This window comes from Dipodomys spectabilis, unplaced genomic scaffold (assembly GCF_019054845.1).
Source record: "Dipodomys spectabilis isolate Male_0828 unplaced genomic scaffold, ASM1905484v1 ptg000365l, whole genome shotgun sequence".
Taxonomy (NCBI): domain Eukaryota; kingdom Metazoa; phylum Chordata; class Mammalia; order Rodentia; family Heteromyidae; genus Dipodomys; species Dipodomys spectabilis.
Window position 1 is genome coordinate 5,452,777 of NW_024871042.1, and position 16,859 is coordinate 5,469,635.

The window sequence follows — 16,859 nt, forward strand, 5'->3', positions numbered from 1 at the left end:
AGGTATTTATCTATTTTACCGTAATAAACAATTTCAGATTTATATATAAAGAAATTTTGTGCTTTTCACTATGATTGGCTATTAATTGATTGTGTATATAATTAAAAACTCTGTGCATGTGTGCACCCCAGCTGATTCTGGGGCTTGAACTCAGGACCTGTGTGCTATCCCTGAGCTTTTATGCTCAAGACTAGTATAGTGCTGTACCGCTTGAGCAACAGCTTCACTTTGGTAGTTAACTGGAGATGAGTCTCATGGGCTTTTCTGCCTGGGCTGGCTTTGAACTACAATCCTCCAGTCTTAGCTTCTGAGTAGCTAGGATTATAATAGGCATAAGCTGTGTAAGCACGGGTGTCCAGCTTAAAAACGAATTTTTAAAATAAAAAGCTAAGAATAATTGATATATGTCATGGATTCAATGATTGCCTGCCACTGAGATCTATAAAGGAAGTACTTGTTTTGTCATCAAAACTTGAGTAGACCCCTAAGAAAGTGACATCGTTTACCTAGGAGTGAATGTATCAATAACAACAGGATTGATTGGCCCTGTGGTCACCAACAGTATAGAGATTCACAGCAAAGTGTGAGGTACCAAGAAAGCCTTGTCCATCTCTGGGTTCCTTGGCTTGGCATGTCTATAGGGGGTGAGGATGAGGACCCTCTAGGCTCCAGGAGCTGTGAGCAACTTCTTGGTGTGTGCTGTTTAGGAACCTGAGAAGAATATCCATGTTCCATTAGTAATGATGGCTAATATTTTCTTGACAGTTAGCTGGATGTTACACATTGATCCCGGTGTTTTGCATATCCTAACTCATTTATAAAATTCTTTTATGCTATGTGTACTATCTCAGTTTATATATGAGAAAACTGAAGCAATACAGTTTAAGTAACTTGCCCAAGGTCACATGACTAAAAAGTGATGGAAGATGTCATCCCTGATACTCTGATTTCCTAGTTTGTGTTCTTTTTTTTTGTTTTGTTTTGTTTTTTTTCGGGGGGGGGGGGTCCAGTCGTGGGGCCTGAACTCTGGGCCTGGGCACTGTCCCTCAGCTCTTCAGCTCAAGACTTGCACTCTACCACTTGAGTCACAGCACCACTTCCGGCTTTTTTCTTTTTGCTTATGTGGTGCTGAGGAATCGAACCCAGGGCCTCAGGCATGCAAGGTAAGCGCTCTACCACTGAGCCAACTTCCCAGCCCCTAGTTTGTGTTCTTTACCACAGCCCATTTCCCTTCCCTGAAAACAACTTTCTGATTGTTGGGCTTTTCCATATTGGTAATCTACAAAGAAAGAGTATTAGTATTTGAGTAGACTTGCTGCAGCTTAAAAAAAATGTTTATTGGCAGCTAAAGAATTTAAGTGGACTTGTTGCAGCTTAAAAGTGTTTATTGGCAGTTAGATGTTATATAGATACTGGGTTTCTTCTTTTGCAAAATGAAAATCTACTATTATGAACCCATACAAGACAGTACCCAACTAGACTCCATAGTTCACTACAGTCACCCTACTACAATGGGTGCACAGCAGTGGCCACACAGCACATGAAACAGGTAGTTCTCCACCATCCTCTTATACCAAAGGCAAAATAGACTCAGGTTGTGTATATGGCTTGTTGACTGCATGAGCTATGGAAATATCACTGTTAATTTATTTCATTGTTATATAGGAAAATATTAAGAAATGAGTACATTAACATCTTAAAATATCAGGTTTTATAAGATTGGGAAGTATGGGCTGTTTCTAAAGCTGGGTTTGCCTTGGAAAACACCTTTCCTGAAGGTGTGGTTGAAACCTCTTTGTGAGTTTTGAAGCAGAGGGTAGCAAATGTCATGGGTGGAGAGTTCCTAGCTGTCAACTCTGCTGTCAACTCTCCCCTATTCATGCCAAATCTTGCACCTTGGCATCTGAAGGTTTATAGTTAAGATCAATTCCACTGCAGTTTAGTTTGTGCACCAGAGGACAGAAAAGATAAGGGACCATTTTCCCCCAGAGCCTGCAGGGGGCAGTTACAGAGAATTTGCTCGATGCTGATATCCTGGTTGCATTTCCTGGATTTTTTTTTTTTAGCATACATTTTTTATTGTAAAGATACTGTACAGAGGAATTACAGTTACACGAGTAAGGTAATGAGTACATTTCCTATCGAGCATTGTTATCTCCTCCTATGTTTTTCCCCTACCATCCCTTCTGGCCCCACCTCCCCAACTCTTCCCCCCTCCCCCCAAATTGTAAAGTTTGTTTTCAACATAGTTTGTAGTACATATCATTGTTACAATGGGTCATCCTGTATACTTCTTTCAGCATTTTGTTATTTCCCTTCCCATCCCCAAATTAGAAAAATGTATATACAAGATACAGGGCACTGGAATCAAATATAGTGAAAACAGGGGTTGTACCATGGGGGAAGAACATACAAAAGAAATACAAAATCACATAGTACATTATAAATACATTAGAAACAACAGCAAGAAAAATAAACCTCTTGTGTCCCTATCTTGGAGTTCACTTCACTTAGCATCATCTTATATAGTCATATGTACATAGCTTTTGACTTTTTCTGCTTGTCCTAGACATATACTAGTTATTGCTAATAAGGGAAAACATGGGACCTATGTTTCTTTGGGCTTGGCTTACTTCACTTAATATAATTTTTTCCAAGTCTTTCTATTTCCTAACAAATGGAGAGGTATCATTCTTGCTGATGGAGGCATAGAATTCCATTGTACATATATATGTATATATATATATATATGTATATATATATGTATACACACACACACACACACACACACCACATTTTCTTGATCCATTCATCTACTGAGGGGCATCTGGGTTGGTTCCATATCTTAGCTATGGTGAGTAATGCTGCGATAAACATAATTGTGCTGGTAGCTGTAGTATGTCCTTGTTTGTGATCGTTTGGGTAAATGCCCCAAAGTGGTATTGCTGGGTCATAGAGGAGCTCTATGTGGAGTCTTTTGAGGAACCTCCATACTGCTTCCCAAAGTGTTTGAACAAGTTTACACTCCCACCAACAATGCAGTAGGGTTTCTTTTTGGCCACATCCCCTCCAGCATCTGTTGTTATTAGACTTCTTGATTATAGCCATTCTAACTGGAGTGAGGTGGCATCTCAGTGTGGTTTTGATTTGCATTTCTTTTATGGCTAGAGAAGTTGAGCATTTCTTCATGTGTCTATTGACCATTCTTATTTCCTCTTCGGAGAAATCTCTCTTAAAGTCGTTAGCCCACTTATTAATCAGGCAGTTGTTTCTTTGAGATTTGTTGTTGGGGGATTTGGGCTTTGTTTTCTCTGCTGACTGTGAAGCTCAGTCCAGTGCTTTCAAACCTTGCAAAGCCAAATAATGTATTACATTTTGTAGGAAAATGCACATACACCCTACAATTCCATTCAGGATTTCCCAGGATCATTTGTGTGATAGAAGTCAGGATAGTAGTTATCTATTAAGGGGATTGGCACGAGACAGCCTTCCAACAATGCCAGAATGTTTCCCTGTTGTAAGGCCACTAGTTAATAACAAATCAGTTTTTCCACAGGAAAAAAGGGAAGGAATAAGAGAGGGAATAGATGTATAAACAGACAGACCTACATTGAGAGACTGAGATTGAAACCAGTTTGTAGCCTATAGTAACCATCAGAACCATTTTCTAAAGTGTCTTTCTGGAACTTAATATTCTCCACTGTTGGCTGCCAATAAAGACTCTGCTCAAATGTTGAAGGGGGTGATGCTGATGAAGATTCATTGTATTAACACACTATTTTGTTATATGCCACCTCCTTTGTACAACTACTTAAAGATAAGAAAAAAGTTCTAAAGATGAGGAAAATGCTGTTTTACAAAGAAAGCAGGCTACTTCATTGTGGGAGTCTCGAAGTCTTTAATGGGTGTATTAGTCAGCTTTCCATCATTGTGACAAAATAACCTGAGATACTTATCAACTTATAAATAAGAAAGGTTTATTCTGTGACATCTCCCCATTTGTTAGGAAATGGAAAGACTTGGAGAAAATTATATTAAGTGAAGTAAGCCAGGCCCAAAGAAACACAGGTCCCATGGTCTCCCTTATTTGCAATAACTAGTATATGTCTGGGACAAGCAGAAAAGCTCAGATAAGATGATGTTAAGGGAAATGAACCCCAAAATAGGGACATAAATGGTTTTTTATTCCTTGCTGTTGTTTCTAACATATTTATAAGGTACCTTGTGATTTCTTTGTCGCTTTGTATGCCCTTCCCCCATGTTATAACCCCTGTTTTCACTGTATTTGATGTTGGCATAATTTGGAGAGGGGAAGGGAAAAATCAAAATATTTAAATAGGGTTACAGATTCACCCATTGCAACAATGAGATGTACAAGACACTATGTTGAAAAACAAATTTTACAATTTAGGAGTGGTTTGGGGGCGGTGGGAGGGTGTAGTTAAGGAGGTGGGAGGGAAGGGATGGTAGGGAAAAAACAAAGGAGGAGACAACAATGCTGGATAAGAAATGTACTCATTACCTTGCTCATGTAACTGTAGCCCCTCTGTACAGTATTTTCACAATAAAAAAACTTATTAATAAAAAAGGAAAGGTTTGTTCTGGCCCACACTTTCAGAGGTTTTAGTCCGTGGTTCTTAACCTTATTGCTTTGGACCTAGGAACATCATAGTGGAACAAGCCTGCTCAGCTCATCATGGCCAGAAAACAGAGAGCCAGGAAGGGACTTGGGGGTGGGGGCGGGGGGAAGCAATATCTCCTTGATATTGCTCCTGCGAGCTGACTTTCTTCATGTAGACCCTATACTCTAAAGGTTCCACCAGTTCCCAGTAGTGCCACAGGCCAGCAACCATACCCTTAATACTTGGGCTTTCTGAAGACACTTCTAAACCAGTGCAGTCAACATGGTGACTCCTCAAAAAGGCTATTGCTAGCAGGATTTTCTGCATTCATGTGACCCCAGAGTTTTTTTTTTTAATATCAACATAACTCACAGAACTGCCATCCTTGTGCTTCGAGTTGGGAAACTCTTATTTGAAAGATGGACAACAGCTGCCTATACCTGTGTCCTCTATAACTCTTGATAACATATCATGGTAGCCAGTGAAGGAAACCGAATCTGAAAATTCTTTCAACATTTTATAATCCCACTGTTAGAATATTTTAAAGCAGTTTTTTTTTTTTTTTGTTGGAAACAAAGGATACAATTGCAGAAAGTGTTAGATAGGCTAATTTTCATTTTGGCTAGTTTGTGGTAACTACTGCCAGGGGAAATACACACACAGTGTTTAGTCATACATATATAATCATACATGTTTGTCCTGATCCTCTAGAAACTGTACAGTTATATGAGTACTTTAAACAAACCAGCGGGTCATTTCAGATGAATAATAGATTGTTTTCTCTCTTTTGGATAGGAAAAAAATGTCCATACTCACTTCTCCCAGAGGGAAGGTAGAGGTGATTCATTGCCGCAGAACAGAATCACAGGATATTTATTGTATCAAAAACCTCATCAGAAAATTTACCCAGAAACTGTTTGGGAGACTTAATATCATCTATCTTCTGTAAGTATATAACTGAGTAAATTCATGAGTGTTTATCCATTTTATGACATGACTAGCCATGTGGCAGAACATTTGCCTAGCATGCATAAGGCCCTAGGCTTGATCCTCAGCACTAGAAAACAAAGTTAAGAATTTTATTATCCTTTGTCCTCATGGGACTTAGGTTGGAGAAACAGGCAGCTCACAGTGTAGTAAAAAAAAAAATGTATAGCAACAAATCACTGGGAACAACCAATCTCTGTGTCTAATGAATGCAAATGGAAAGACTTCTCATGGGCTCTGTGAAAACTTCAGCTGCCCCGGCCCCTTGTGGAGGCACTTAGGACAACCTAATAATATTACTGGTCAGATTTTGAGAATTTCTTTTATAAGGCTCTGTGCTTAGCAGCATTATCTTACTGATTCTGAGATGCCTGCTGTGCTCTCATGACCATTTTACATAGGAGTTGGACATAAGTGGCTGAGCCTGGGTTTGCTCTTACCTGTTGCTTAAAATGTTCTAAACTTGAAAATATAGATTTAATTTTCTTAAAATATCTGTCCTTCCTTTCTGTTTAATTATAGATGACTATGGACACTAAAACTAGTAAGACAGTAAACAAAAGCCAACTATATGTATATATATATGTATATATATGTATATATATATATATATATATATATATTTTTTTTTTTGTCAGTCTTGGGGCTTGAACTCTGGGCCTGCACTGCCCCTCAGCTCTTCAGCTCAAGGCTAGCACTCTTATCACTTGAGCCACAGCGCCACTTCCGGCTTATGTGCTGCTTATGTGGTGCTGAGGAATCAAATGCATGTCCTCATGCATGCAAGGCAAGCACTCTACCACTGAGCCACCTTCCCAGCCCCCAAATGTATTTTTATAAACACCACAAACAACGAATAGAATATATTTTACCATTTACACTCATGCTCAAGAGAAAAGGTTTTGGCCCACCTTAGAAATCAGCATACTTTTGAAAAGCAAAATAATATGTATATGGTCATTTACTGGAACTTCCAAAACAGATATAGGTAACCCAAATAGTCTGTTTCTTTGACAGTCCAACCTCAAGGTTTAACAACTAATTTCTTTTCTCATCTATTTATATTTTTTAATGGATTGCTCAGGCACAGAGATACAGAATGAATAAAGTCAATTTCACTTAAAAATCTAGCTACATTTTAAAGGTAAAAATGAGTGGATTTGGCAAGGCAGAGAATAAGGAATGAGCTGGAAGCCACCTCCAGGTCCAGAGCAGACTCCATGGAGGCGATAAGAGAGAACAGGGCACTGCCTGTCTCCCATCTGTGTATGATGGATGCTAGGCAACACCAAGGTGTCTTGTTTGCGAAGTTAAAAGAAAGGCAGATGTTCTTACACCAAGATCTCCATCTAGTGCACTTAAGTAAGTGTTGCTGCCCTTAGGAAATTTACTAAACAAATTGAACGAATGCAGCTTTAATGAAATGAGCTCTAATTTCTATTATCAGAACATAATTTGTGTATGCATTTGTATATACATTATATATACATCTGTATATAATAATTTATACATTAACAGTGTTTCTGTAGTTTTGGTTACTACAAAGAGCGATTTAAATCTAGTTGGTAATATGTCTTCTCTCCCTTTCGCTTTTTCTTCCTCTGGGCTCCCATTTTTTTTTACTCCCAAAATGGTTTTTATCTGCCCTGTAAAATAGTAATGACTAAAGAAATAATAGCAGGTAGACATTATATACACAAAAGGATAATGTTACAAAAGTTACTTTTTGTGATAGGTAGCCATTTGGAAATTGTAGAGCGTTTTCCCATTGAGACAAAGTTTTGCTGGCTGGTTTCCCAGGCCAACTGGCAAAAGCTTATTTAATCTATACTGTCTGTGCAGGGTGGTACCATGCTAATTACACTACAGAGCCCAAGCACCATCCCCACGGTTCCCATGGATAAATGCATGTCAAGTTAAAGATTCCAGGAATACAATGTCTCTTCTTCCCTGAGAGGATGATGGCCGCCCTCTCCCCACCACCTCTCCCTTACCATCACCACTACCATGATCTTTCTTTCTTTCTTTCTTTCTTTCTTTCTTTCTTTCTTTCTTTCTTTCTTTCTTTCTTTCTTTCTTTTTTTCTTTCTTTCTTTCTTTCTTTCTTTCTTCTTTCTTTCTTTCTTTCTTTCTTGTGCCATGGGTGTTTTCTCATCTGAACCAGCCTGAGGCCATAAGTCATGGTTCTGGGAACCCAGGGCAGCAAAGTCCCAAAGACCAAGAGCTGGAGGGAGATAATCTCAGGGATGGAATGAGGAGCAGAGGATTCATTGAATTCAGAACATGGAGGGCTGTATCCTCTTGCTAATGGGTCCCCTGTGTGGGTACTATATTCTAGCAACTGGAGGGACCATCCACTTTGATGGACTGCAGGTGCCGAGACTGACATCCTAAGCACAATGTTTCCCAGAGATGCTCTACTCCTAGTGACACTCAAAATGATTTTATATGACACATACATAAGCAGCTCTTGTTTTAAATGTTTCATCTTGTGGCACTGGAGTTGGAACTCAGGGCTTCAGGCTTGCTTAGCTTGCTTGCTCAGTTTGACATTCTTTTTTTTTTTTTTTTTTGGGTCCGGTCATGGGGCCTGAACTCTGGGCCTGGACGCTGTCCCTCAGCTCTTCAGCTCAAGGCTAGTGCTCTACCACTTGAGCCACAGTGCCCCTTCCGGCTTTTTTCTTTTTGCTTATGTGGTGCTGAGAAATCGAACCCAGAGCTTCAGGCATGCAAGGCAAGTGCTCTACCACTGAGCCACCTTCCCAGCCCCTCTTTTTTTTTTCATTGTGAAAATACTGTACAGAGAGGTTACAATTACATGGGCAAGATAATGAGTACATTTCTTATCAACCATTGTTGCCTCCTTTGTTTTCCCTTCCCATCCCTTTCCAACCCCCCCCCACCACGCCCAAGTTGTAAAGATCATTTTTCCGACATAAGGACTTGTACATCTCATTGTTGCAGTTTGACATTCTTGAGCCATGCTTCCAGCCCAGCTATTTGCTGGTTATTTTGGAGAAAGAATCATGAGGACTTTTGTACCAGAGCTGGCTTTAAAACCGTGATCCTTCAGATCTTAGTATCAGGAATAGCTAAAATTAAAAGCAAGAGACACTGGTCCTAGCTAAAATTTTATTTTTTTTATAAAAGTGTCTTCCTAGTGATAGCAAAGGATAGCAAAGCGTTCCATTTATAGTATAGATGGAAATTTTCTGTTAAAGTATTTCTATTTAAGTCAAAAATAAATTGTTTTAAAGAAAAATATGATGTTAAAAGTACGGGAAGCTTATAGGTATTAAAGGATTGTTTGATGAACTATTCTAGTAATGTGATACACTATCATATCGAAAAAACAGGTCATAAACATTATGGATCATGTAGTTCCATCTTTAAAAACAAAGTATATTTCCACATAGAGCTACCCTCCAGTATTAAAAATAAAAGTCTCAACCAGGCATAGTGATGTACTTGGGTAATTCAAAAGCAGGAAGATAATGAGAGTTCAAAGACAGCCTGGGCTACATAGATCTTATCTAAAACCAAATCAAAGAAATATAATCCAGGCCAGGTGCTGGTGGCTCACGTCTGTAATCCTAGCTACATAGGAGACTGAGATTTGAGGATTGTGGTTCGAAGCCAGCCCTGGCAAGAAAGTCTATGAAACTCTTATCTCCAATAAACTACTCAGAAAAAGCTCAGTATGGCTCAAGTGTTAGAGTGCTAGCCTTCAGAATAAAGAGGCTCAAGGATAGCACCCAGGCCCTGAGTTCAAGCCCCAGGGACAGAATACTGATGGATATACAATAGCCCATGTCACCTCAGTTTGCTCAGGACTTAGCTGGTTTTAGCATTGGAGGTCTCATGTCCTGGGAATCCCATCAGTCCTGTGCAGAGGGACCATTGGCCATCCTAAATGTGAGTTTAGACTGACACAGGTATTGGTGACATGGAGATTAAGATAGGGAAAACTACAGTCGTATTTTCCTAGCCAGTTTTCCAAGGAAACAGCTGATTCTACAACTATATCATCGATCTAGTGAAAAGTAATTTTAAATAAGAATTGAGTGGATGATAACAAATATTCTTCAAGTTCAACCCTCAGCTGGCTGCAGTGTCATTCTTGTCTCTTGAAATGTTAGCCCTCAGGCAGTAGAGACTAACTCCAGGAGCCCAGGGAGGGAGAAAATGACCTATTTCTCACTTCCGCTTTGGTCATCTTGATTCATGTGTTCGATTTGTATTCATTCCACAGAGAAAAGGCAAACCTTGCCGTCACCCTCTGCAATGACAAAGAGGAGATCATGGCCCAGGCCACCTTCGTGGACTATCCCAACTGGAATGTTGCCAGGCAGGATGGCTGGATTTCTGTGTTCCGTGAGATGGACAAAGACCTCCCATGCACAGTAAGATTTCCATCTCCCCACCCCTCCCCCACCTCTCCATGCCTGTCAGAACAGCCTTAACCCGGAGGGGAAGACCTGGGTTTACAATGCTGTCATTTCAGCTCTTGGACTGAGAAGTCCAAAATCCACAGAAAATATATGACAGTTCAAACTGATGTGAGCTGGGGGTAGCAGCATAACCTAGTCAACCAGGTGCTGGCAAGGCTTGGCCCTTGCTCTGCTAATGAGAAATGGGAGCAAGGAATTCATGGAAGTGTCAGATGTTTGCATCCTGCTGTCTCTGAGGTTTTGTTAGGCTTTCAGGGCCTCTGTCACCTACATAGTTGCCCTTGTAATAATGACAACAGAACCTTGGACTTAAGTCATATTCTTTGATTTACAAGGTACCCTTGCAGAGTGTGACTTATTTGATGTCTTCTAGCTGCAGTTACATGACAACCTGTCAGCTCACTGGAATTAAGTCAGTAGTTTCTGAGAGTCCACCCTGGGTACTCTTTTTTTTTTTTTTCCAATCCAGTTGTAGGGCTTGAACCCAGGGCCTGGATGCTGTCACTGAGCTTCTTTTGCTTAAGGCTGGCACTCTATCACTTAAGCCACAGCGCCACTCATGGCTTTTTCTGTGTGTATGGTACTGAATCGAATCCAGGGCTTCATGCATGCTAGGCAAGCAGTCTACCACTAAGCCACATTCTCAGCCCCAACCTGGGTACTCTTGAGTGTGGTCTATGAGAGCCAGGCCAGGGGCAGTCCCAGTTTCTGCCCTCATCTTTGACTAGTGTATCCCAAACGCCTTAATGTGAGGAGAAAGAGAAAATATTGATTGGATGCATGGATACTGGTGGCTGATACTTGTAATCCTAGCCATTCAAGAGGCTGAAATCTTGAGGACCAAAGTTTAAAGCCAGCCTTGTCAGACCAATCCGTGAGACTCTTATCTCCAGTTAACTAACAAAGAAACCAGAAGCAGAGGTATAGCTGGAGTGGTAGAATGCCAGCCTTGAGTAAAAAAGCTAAGCAAGAACTCCAAGTCTTGAATTCATGCCTCAGTTCCAGCATGCGCGTGTGTGTGTGGGTTCGCACGCACACACACACACACACACACACACACACACACACACACACACACACACACACACCTGTCATGGGAGTAAAGGAGTTAATACATTGAAAGTGCTTAAAATTCTGTCAGTATGGTTTCAATCCACAAATCAAACTCATGACTGTTTCTAAGTCCCACACCATCCACCAAGAGTGATACTGGCACACAATGTGGGGTTGGTAATCCAAGGCTATCTAGAGAACTATAGTTGGATCTGAATTTATGGTTCTCCATCTGAGGATTCCACCAGTTTCTCATAGAAAATGTTCAGAACAAATTGAGCATGTGCAGACTTTCTCCCTTATATAATACAGCATAACAACCATTTGCATAGCAATTATATCATATTTAGTTATTGTAAGCAATATAGACATATTTAAAATGTGTGGGAGGATTGCACAGGTTATATGCAAATTTTTTCCCTTGGAGGTACAAGGGATTGAATTTAGGACTTACTTTCTGGGCAAAGCACTCTCACTTAAGCCATGCCTCCAGCTTTATTGCTTTTGGTTTGTTTTTCCAGATAAGACTTAGGTTTCCTCACCCCCCATCCCCCAGGCCAACTTTGGGCCATCCTCCTATTTCTGCCTTCCAAATAGTTGTGATTATAGGTGATTATAGGTGTTACTCTGTTCTTACTTCAGTCGAGCATTTATGGATGGAACTGCAGAATTCCTGGAACCAATCCCCCAGTGAAACTGAGGGTTGACTGTACCTAGAAAAACAGGAGCTCAGACAGGTTGCTACTGTCCTGACAAATGTACAAGCACTGCCCTCTCGAGTCAATTACTTTGCATGAACTAAATTTTGGATTTGAAGATTTGCTTATGGACACAGTATTCTGCTATATGGATAGATAGAACTACACTACTATTTATTGTTTAAGCCAGTTAAACAGTCTTAACAAGTTATAGGATGAAAAACTCTTAAAAGTAAGGATTTACTCTGAAAGGCTATTAGAATCTTGTTAACTTTGAGCTTTCAGTTCCCAGGTTTTCTGCATCCTAAGAGTAATATTGGATTCGGACTCTGGGAATGTTCAACAAAACAAGCCTTTCGATCCCTAACGTGACATCTGCCTTCCATCCTTCAATTTCATAACAGAATCTTTCTCTCCCTCATGTCCTCTGAATAGAGCAGCAGCTGCTGACTCAGGAGCCCTGGAGGGAGGGCGATTGTCTTTCAGTTAGCATAGACACCCTTGGAGACAAAATGATGGAGTTCATAATTGATTTCACTCCCCTGCAGGCTCTTCCCTGCCCACAGTGCACCTGTGAGGGCAGGAAGGAAGAACACGGGTGCAGTAGCTTGCACCTCATTATGATCCCAGTTTTCTTAAATAATTCTCAGCTCTTAGGACAGAAGGCAACAGAAGGAGTTGTTACAGAGGACTCAAATGCCACCTGGATGTCTCATCCCTTAGACATGTGTCATCTCCAAATGCCTTTAGCCCTGAGTCTGACTGCCCTGATCACCTCTCCTCACACTGGCTGTGTACCAGGCAGTTTGCTGACTCAGTGTTTAATCTTAAGTCTTCCTTTTCTCCTGCAGCCTCTGAACACACTGTTCTTGCACCTGTTCGTGGCTGTTGATGAATATTCCACTGGCTGCTGCAAAGAGATCATCAAGTGAGTACAGAACTTTGTTCATAGGGAGCATGGAAGAGGTGTTGTGTACAGGTTTTTTTTTTTTCTTTTGTGCCAGTACTAAGGCTTGAACTCAAGGACTCAATGCTTTTCCTTGGCTATTCCAGTCACACCTAGTGCTCTGCCATTTGAGTTATGCCTCCAGTTCTCACAGTTTTGACATGCCATGTAATTCTTGGGGAGGGGGATTTCTTTTGCTTACTGTTCATGATTAATAAAAATAACTTTTTAACAGCCACAATATTGCTATAAGAAAATCAGCTGAAATTCTATCAATCTACTTTTCCATATAGTTCATGTCTATCACTGCTATTATCTGTGGTTAACAGGTAGAAGAGTCACTCAAAGAAATGAATTTTTGAGAGGTAGCAGAAGAGAAAAGTGTTACAAACAGATGTTTTGTTTCCCCCAAATGGGTTTTCTCCATGCCATCCTTAGCAGTGTGTTATCATGGCAGGCTGCAAAAGCATCCTGAATAATAAGACACCGGGAAAGATGATTCCCTAGGGCCATTGAGTCCTAGTGACATGATCCTGACAGCCGGCACAGACTTTTTTTCTTTTTTTGGGGGGGGGGGAGGTGCTCAGCTTTCAAGTCACTTTGTAATGTCACACCAAACTATCCAGATGCCAGGTCAAAGGTTAATGTCAGCAGAAATCTGGTGTGCCGTGTGGACATGGTGCCCTTTATTCCCTGGACCTCCATGGCACAGAAAGCTAAGAAGCCCTTTGCAATCGAAGAAAAACTGCCCTGGAAATGATCTGCATTCGCAGACAGAGAACAAAGGCGAACCTGTGGGTTTCTAGACACAGTTTTTCCAGTGGTGGCATTTGTCCCCCTAAACGGGCAACCTGATGGGATTGCTCTGTTATTAACACCAACTCTTTCCTCGCCAGGACAGTGTTTAAGACCGTGCCAGAACTGCACTATATATTCCTAATAGTGCCATCCTTCATGAGTCTAGGTAAGGCCCCTAGCCACCTCCTCTCCCCATAGCTGACATGGGGGACTCTGGTTCACAGTGCTACTCTTGGCAAGGGGGGAGAAGTGTAGTCTCCAGCTGTCAGTGTGTCATGTACATACCTAATTACAGCCATTCAAACATGATTTTGAGCTGGGCACCAGTGGCTCATGCTTGTAATCTTAGCTACCTTGGAGGCTGAGATCTGAGGATCTCAATTCTAAGCCAGACCAGGCAGGGAAATCCATGCGACTCTTATCTAGAGTTCACCACAAAGAAGCCAGAAGTGGAGCTGTGGCTCAAAAGGTAGGGCACTAGCCTTGAGCAAAAAAGCTCAGGGACAGTACCAGGCCCTGAGTTCAAACTTCAGGACACACAACACGCACACACACACACACACACACACACACACACACACACACACACACCAGGCCCTGAGTTCAAACTTCAGGACACACAAAACACACACACACACACACACACACACACACACACACACACACTCACACACGATTTTGAACAGAGATTACGTTTTAGTCTGAAGTTTCCCAAAGCTATTCCTTGATCAAATTATGTCATGTTTTTCTTCCTTTGATTTAGGTTCAACTCTCATAACTGTTTTTGACCAAGTGGGCACTGTTCCATCTCTGTCGTACAGTGAAGACTTTGCAGTATATATATGTTACAGGGAAAATCATTACCCCCAGCTACACATTCGCAGAGCCAGGTACAGTTGGATCAGTGTCTTAGTGCTCTTAAACCTAAGCTTGAGAACAGTTACTTTTATCAGTGTTGTTTTTCAATTTATTTTAATTTATTTTTATGTTTTGGGTGGCAGTACGGGGGTGTTGAATTCAGAAATTCTACCACTTGAGTCTCAGCCAGTTCTTTCTTTTAGTTTTTTCTTTCGTTTTAGTTATTTTTCAGATAGGGTCTCACACTTTTAATCCAGGCTGGCTTCAGATTACCATCCTCCTACTTTTGCCTCTCAGATTGCCTCTGAGATTATAGGCATGAACCAACAAAGCCTGCAGGACTAGCTTGCTGATGGTCCTCATTTAGTTCTTGGTGGCTGCAAAGCTATGCGTTTTCTACTAGAGGGTCCTAAAAACACAATCCTCACTTTCAAATCAAACAAACCTAAAAATGAATCTTCCTATTTAGTTTTCCCAGTAAAACTCACCTGTATTCTGACCCTTAGTGAATGAGGGTGTGATTAATCCCAAAGAGTGGTTTTTTTAAGCTGAATGTCTTCACCATCAGTAAGGCCCTCAAGTCTCTAAGTGACAAGTGGTGTTTTGAAAGATGGCCCCATTCTATCTCCCATCCTGCCAGATCCCCTACCATGTGACCTTGCCACTCCTCCCATTAATGAGTAGGCTCTGTGTCCTTTCTTTAAATCTGGGGAGATTATGCCTGCTTTCATAGTGGATCATGGTAGAAGATGCTCTGGACCTTGCAAGGCTGGGACACTTCTGCCTGCTTCTTTGGGATATTTGCTCTGGAGGAAATGAGCAGTGTATAAGAAAGTAGTCTGAGCCAGGCACTAGTGGCTCATGCTGGTACTCTTAGCTACTCAGGAGGCTGAGCTCTGAAGATTACAGTTTAAAGCCAACCTGAGTAGGAAAATCTATGAGACTCTTATCTTCAGTTAACCATCAAATCCTAGAAATGGAAGTGTGGCTCAAGTGGTAGAGTTGAACAAAATTGCTAACTGAGAATTCAAGGCCCTGAGTTTAAGATCTAGTCCTGGCACATAACAAAAAGGAAAGAAAGAGGTCTGATTGCCCTGAGAAGCTGTGCTGCAGAGTACATGGGTTGCCTCAGGCTTCAAGGGCTGAGAGCCTCTACACTTACATATAGGGATGTCATAAACTCCTTATATAGTACAATTAACGTGTGCTCTCATTGAAACTATTAAAGACTATTAAAACTAGAAAATTATTAAAACTAGAAAAGAGAGAAAAGTATGGTAGACGTTAGAGTCTCTAAAAGTGGCAGAAGATGCAGTGAAAGAATCTGATGGGAGTACCAAGTAGACTGTTAGATTCTTTGTCTTGAGAAGGCTGTGCTCCTGAGTCACATGTCAGTGTGTGGGTTTCAGAGGTTGCAGCCCAAACTGTCTCCTGCTGCCTGCATTGATGAGATATCACTGATACCTATTCCAAAACCCATGAGATAGAGACAGATGCCCAAGATCAGGAATGAGAGGAATTATTACTATAGGTCCAACAGGCAGTAAAAAGGTAAAAGGGAATGTTACAAACTAGTCTGCATCAACAAATCCAAAATTGTAGGTAAAATAGGTTCTTTGAAACCCCAAACTACCCAAACTTACTTAAGAAAAAATAACTTGAATACCTTTATATCAGTTGGGAGAAACATGTATCTGATATAGTTGTGATAGTGCGTATCTATAATCCCAGTCCTCAGGAGATGATGCAGGAGGATCCTGCTCAGCTTGGGCTATGTAGTGCAAAATAAGCAGCAGCAACAACAATTACATCTGTACTTAACATGTATGGCTTTACATAGCATTTGCATTGTATTAAATTAATCTTGAATTGATTTAAAGTACACAGAAAAATACATGTAGGTTATAAGAAATACTATGGTATCTTAGAGTTGGCATCCTCAGATTTTTTTTTTTTTGAGAGGGTTCTGGACCTAATCTTGAATGGTTATGGAAAGATAACTATGCTTGTAGATATACATACATATACATTGTATATAGATATGCATACACATACATTCTTATATGTATGTGCATAGTATTTTCATATGTCCTGTTAAGAAATTAGGGCAGGCATGCAGAATTCAAGAGTTAATGAGGTCATGGAGACTTCTCCTCACATTTTGATGGAAGGCCTGTGGAGAAGCCAGGCAATGTGTAACACAATCAAGATCCCCTCTAGGGAGCCATTAAGGTCAGAGTATGAATTTGTGAGGGTGAAGGTGAAAACAGTGATGACTCCAAGAAGTTAGTAATGCCAGGAACATGAATATCTTCTGAGGAAAGCCACAGGCAGTGAGCAGATCCAGCCCAAGAGGCAAAATAGGCTTTGAATCAGCAAGGCTGCAGCAGTACCCACTCCCTTTGGTGATTACATCACATACCAAGTACACTGGATGCCAGACATG

General features: G+C 40.9%; 1 protein-coding gene across 1 annotated transcript in view; it reads left to right on the plus strand.

Moving 5' to 3' along the window:
* Positions 1-5,424: 5,424 nt before the first annotated feature.
* The window catches only part of Cfap61 (cilia and flagella associated protein 61), a 237,419-nt gene continuing 225,984 nt past the window's right edge, over positions 5,425-16,859 (plus strand). Inside the window, exons 1-5 of the mRNA XM_042666424.1 lie at positions 5,425-5,567; positions 9,862-10,012; positions 12,663-12,739; positions 13,654-13,721; positions 14,319-14,445. Of these exons, the coding sequence (XP_042522358.1) occupies positions 5,425-5,567; positions 9,862-10,012; positions 12,663-12,739; positions 13,654-13,721; positions 14,319-14,445 (566 nt within the window). The remainder of the gene's footprint in view (positions 5,568-9,861; positions 10,013-12,662; positions 12,740-13,653; positions 13,722-14,318; positions 14,446-16,859) is intronic.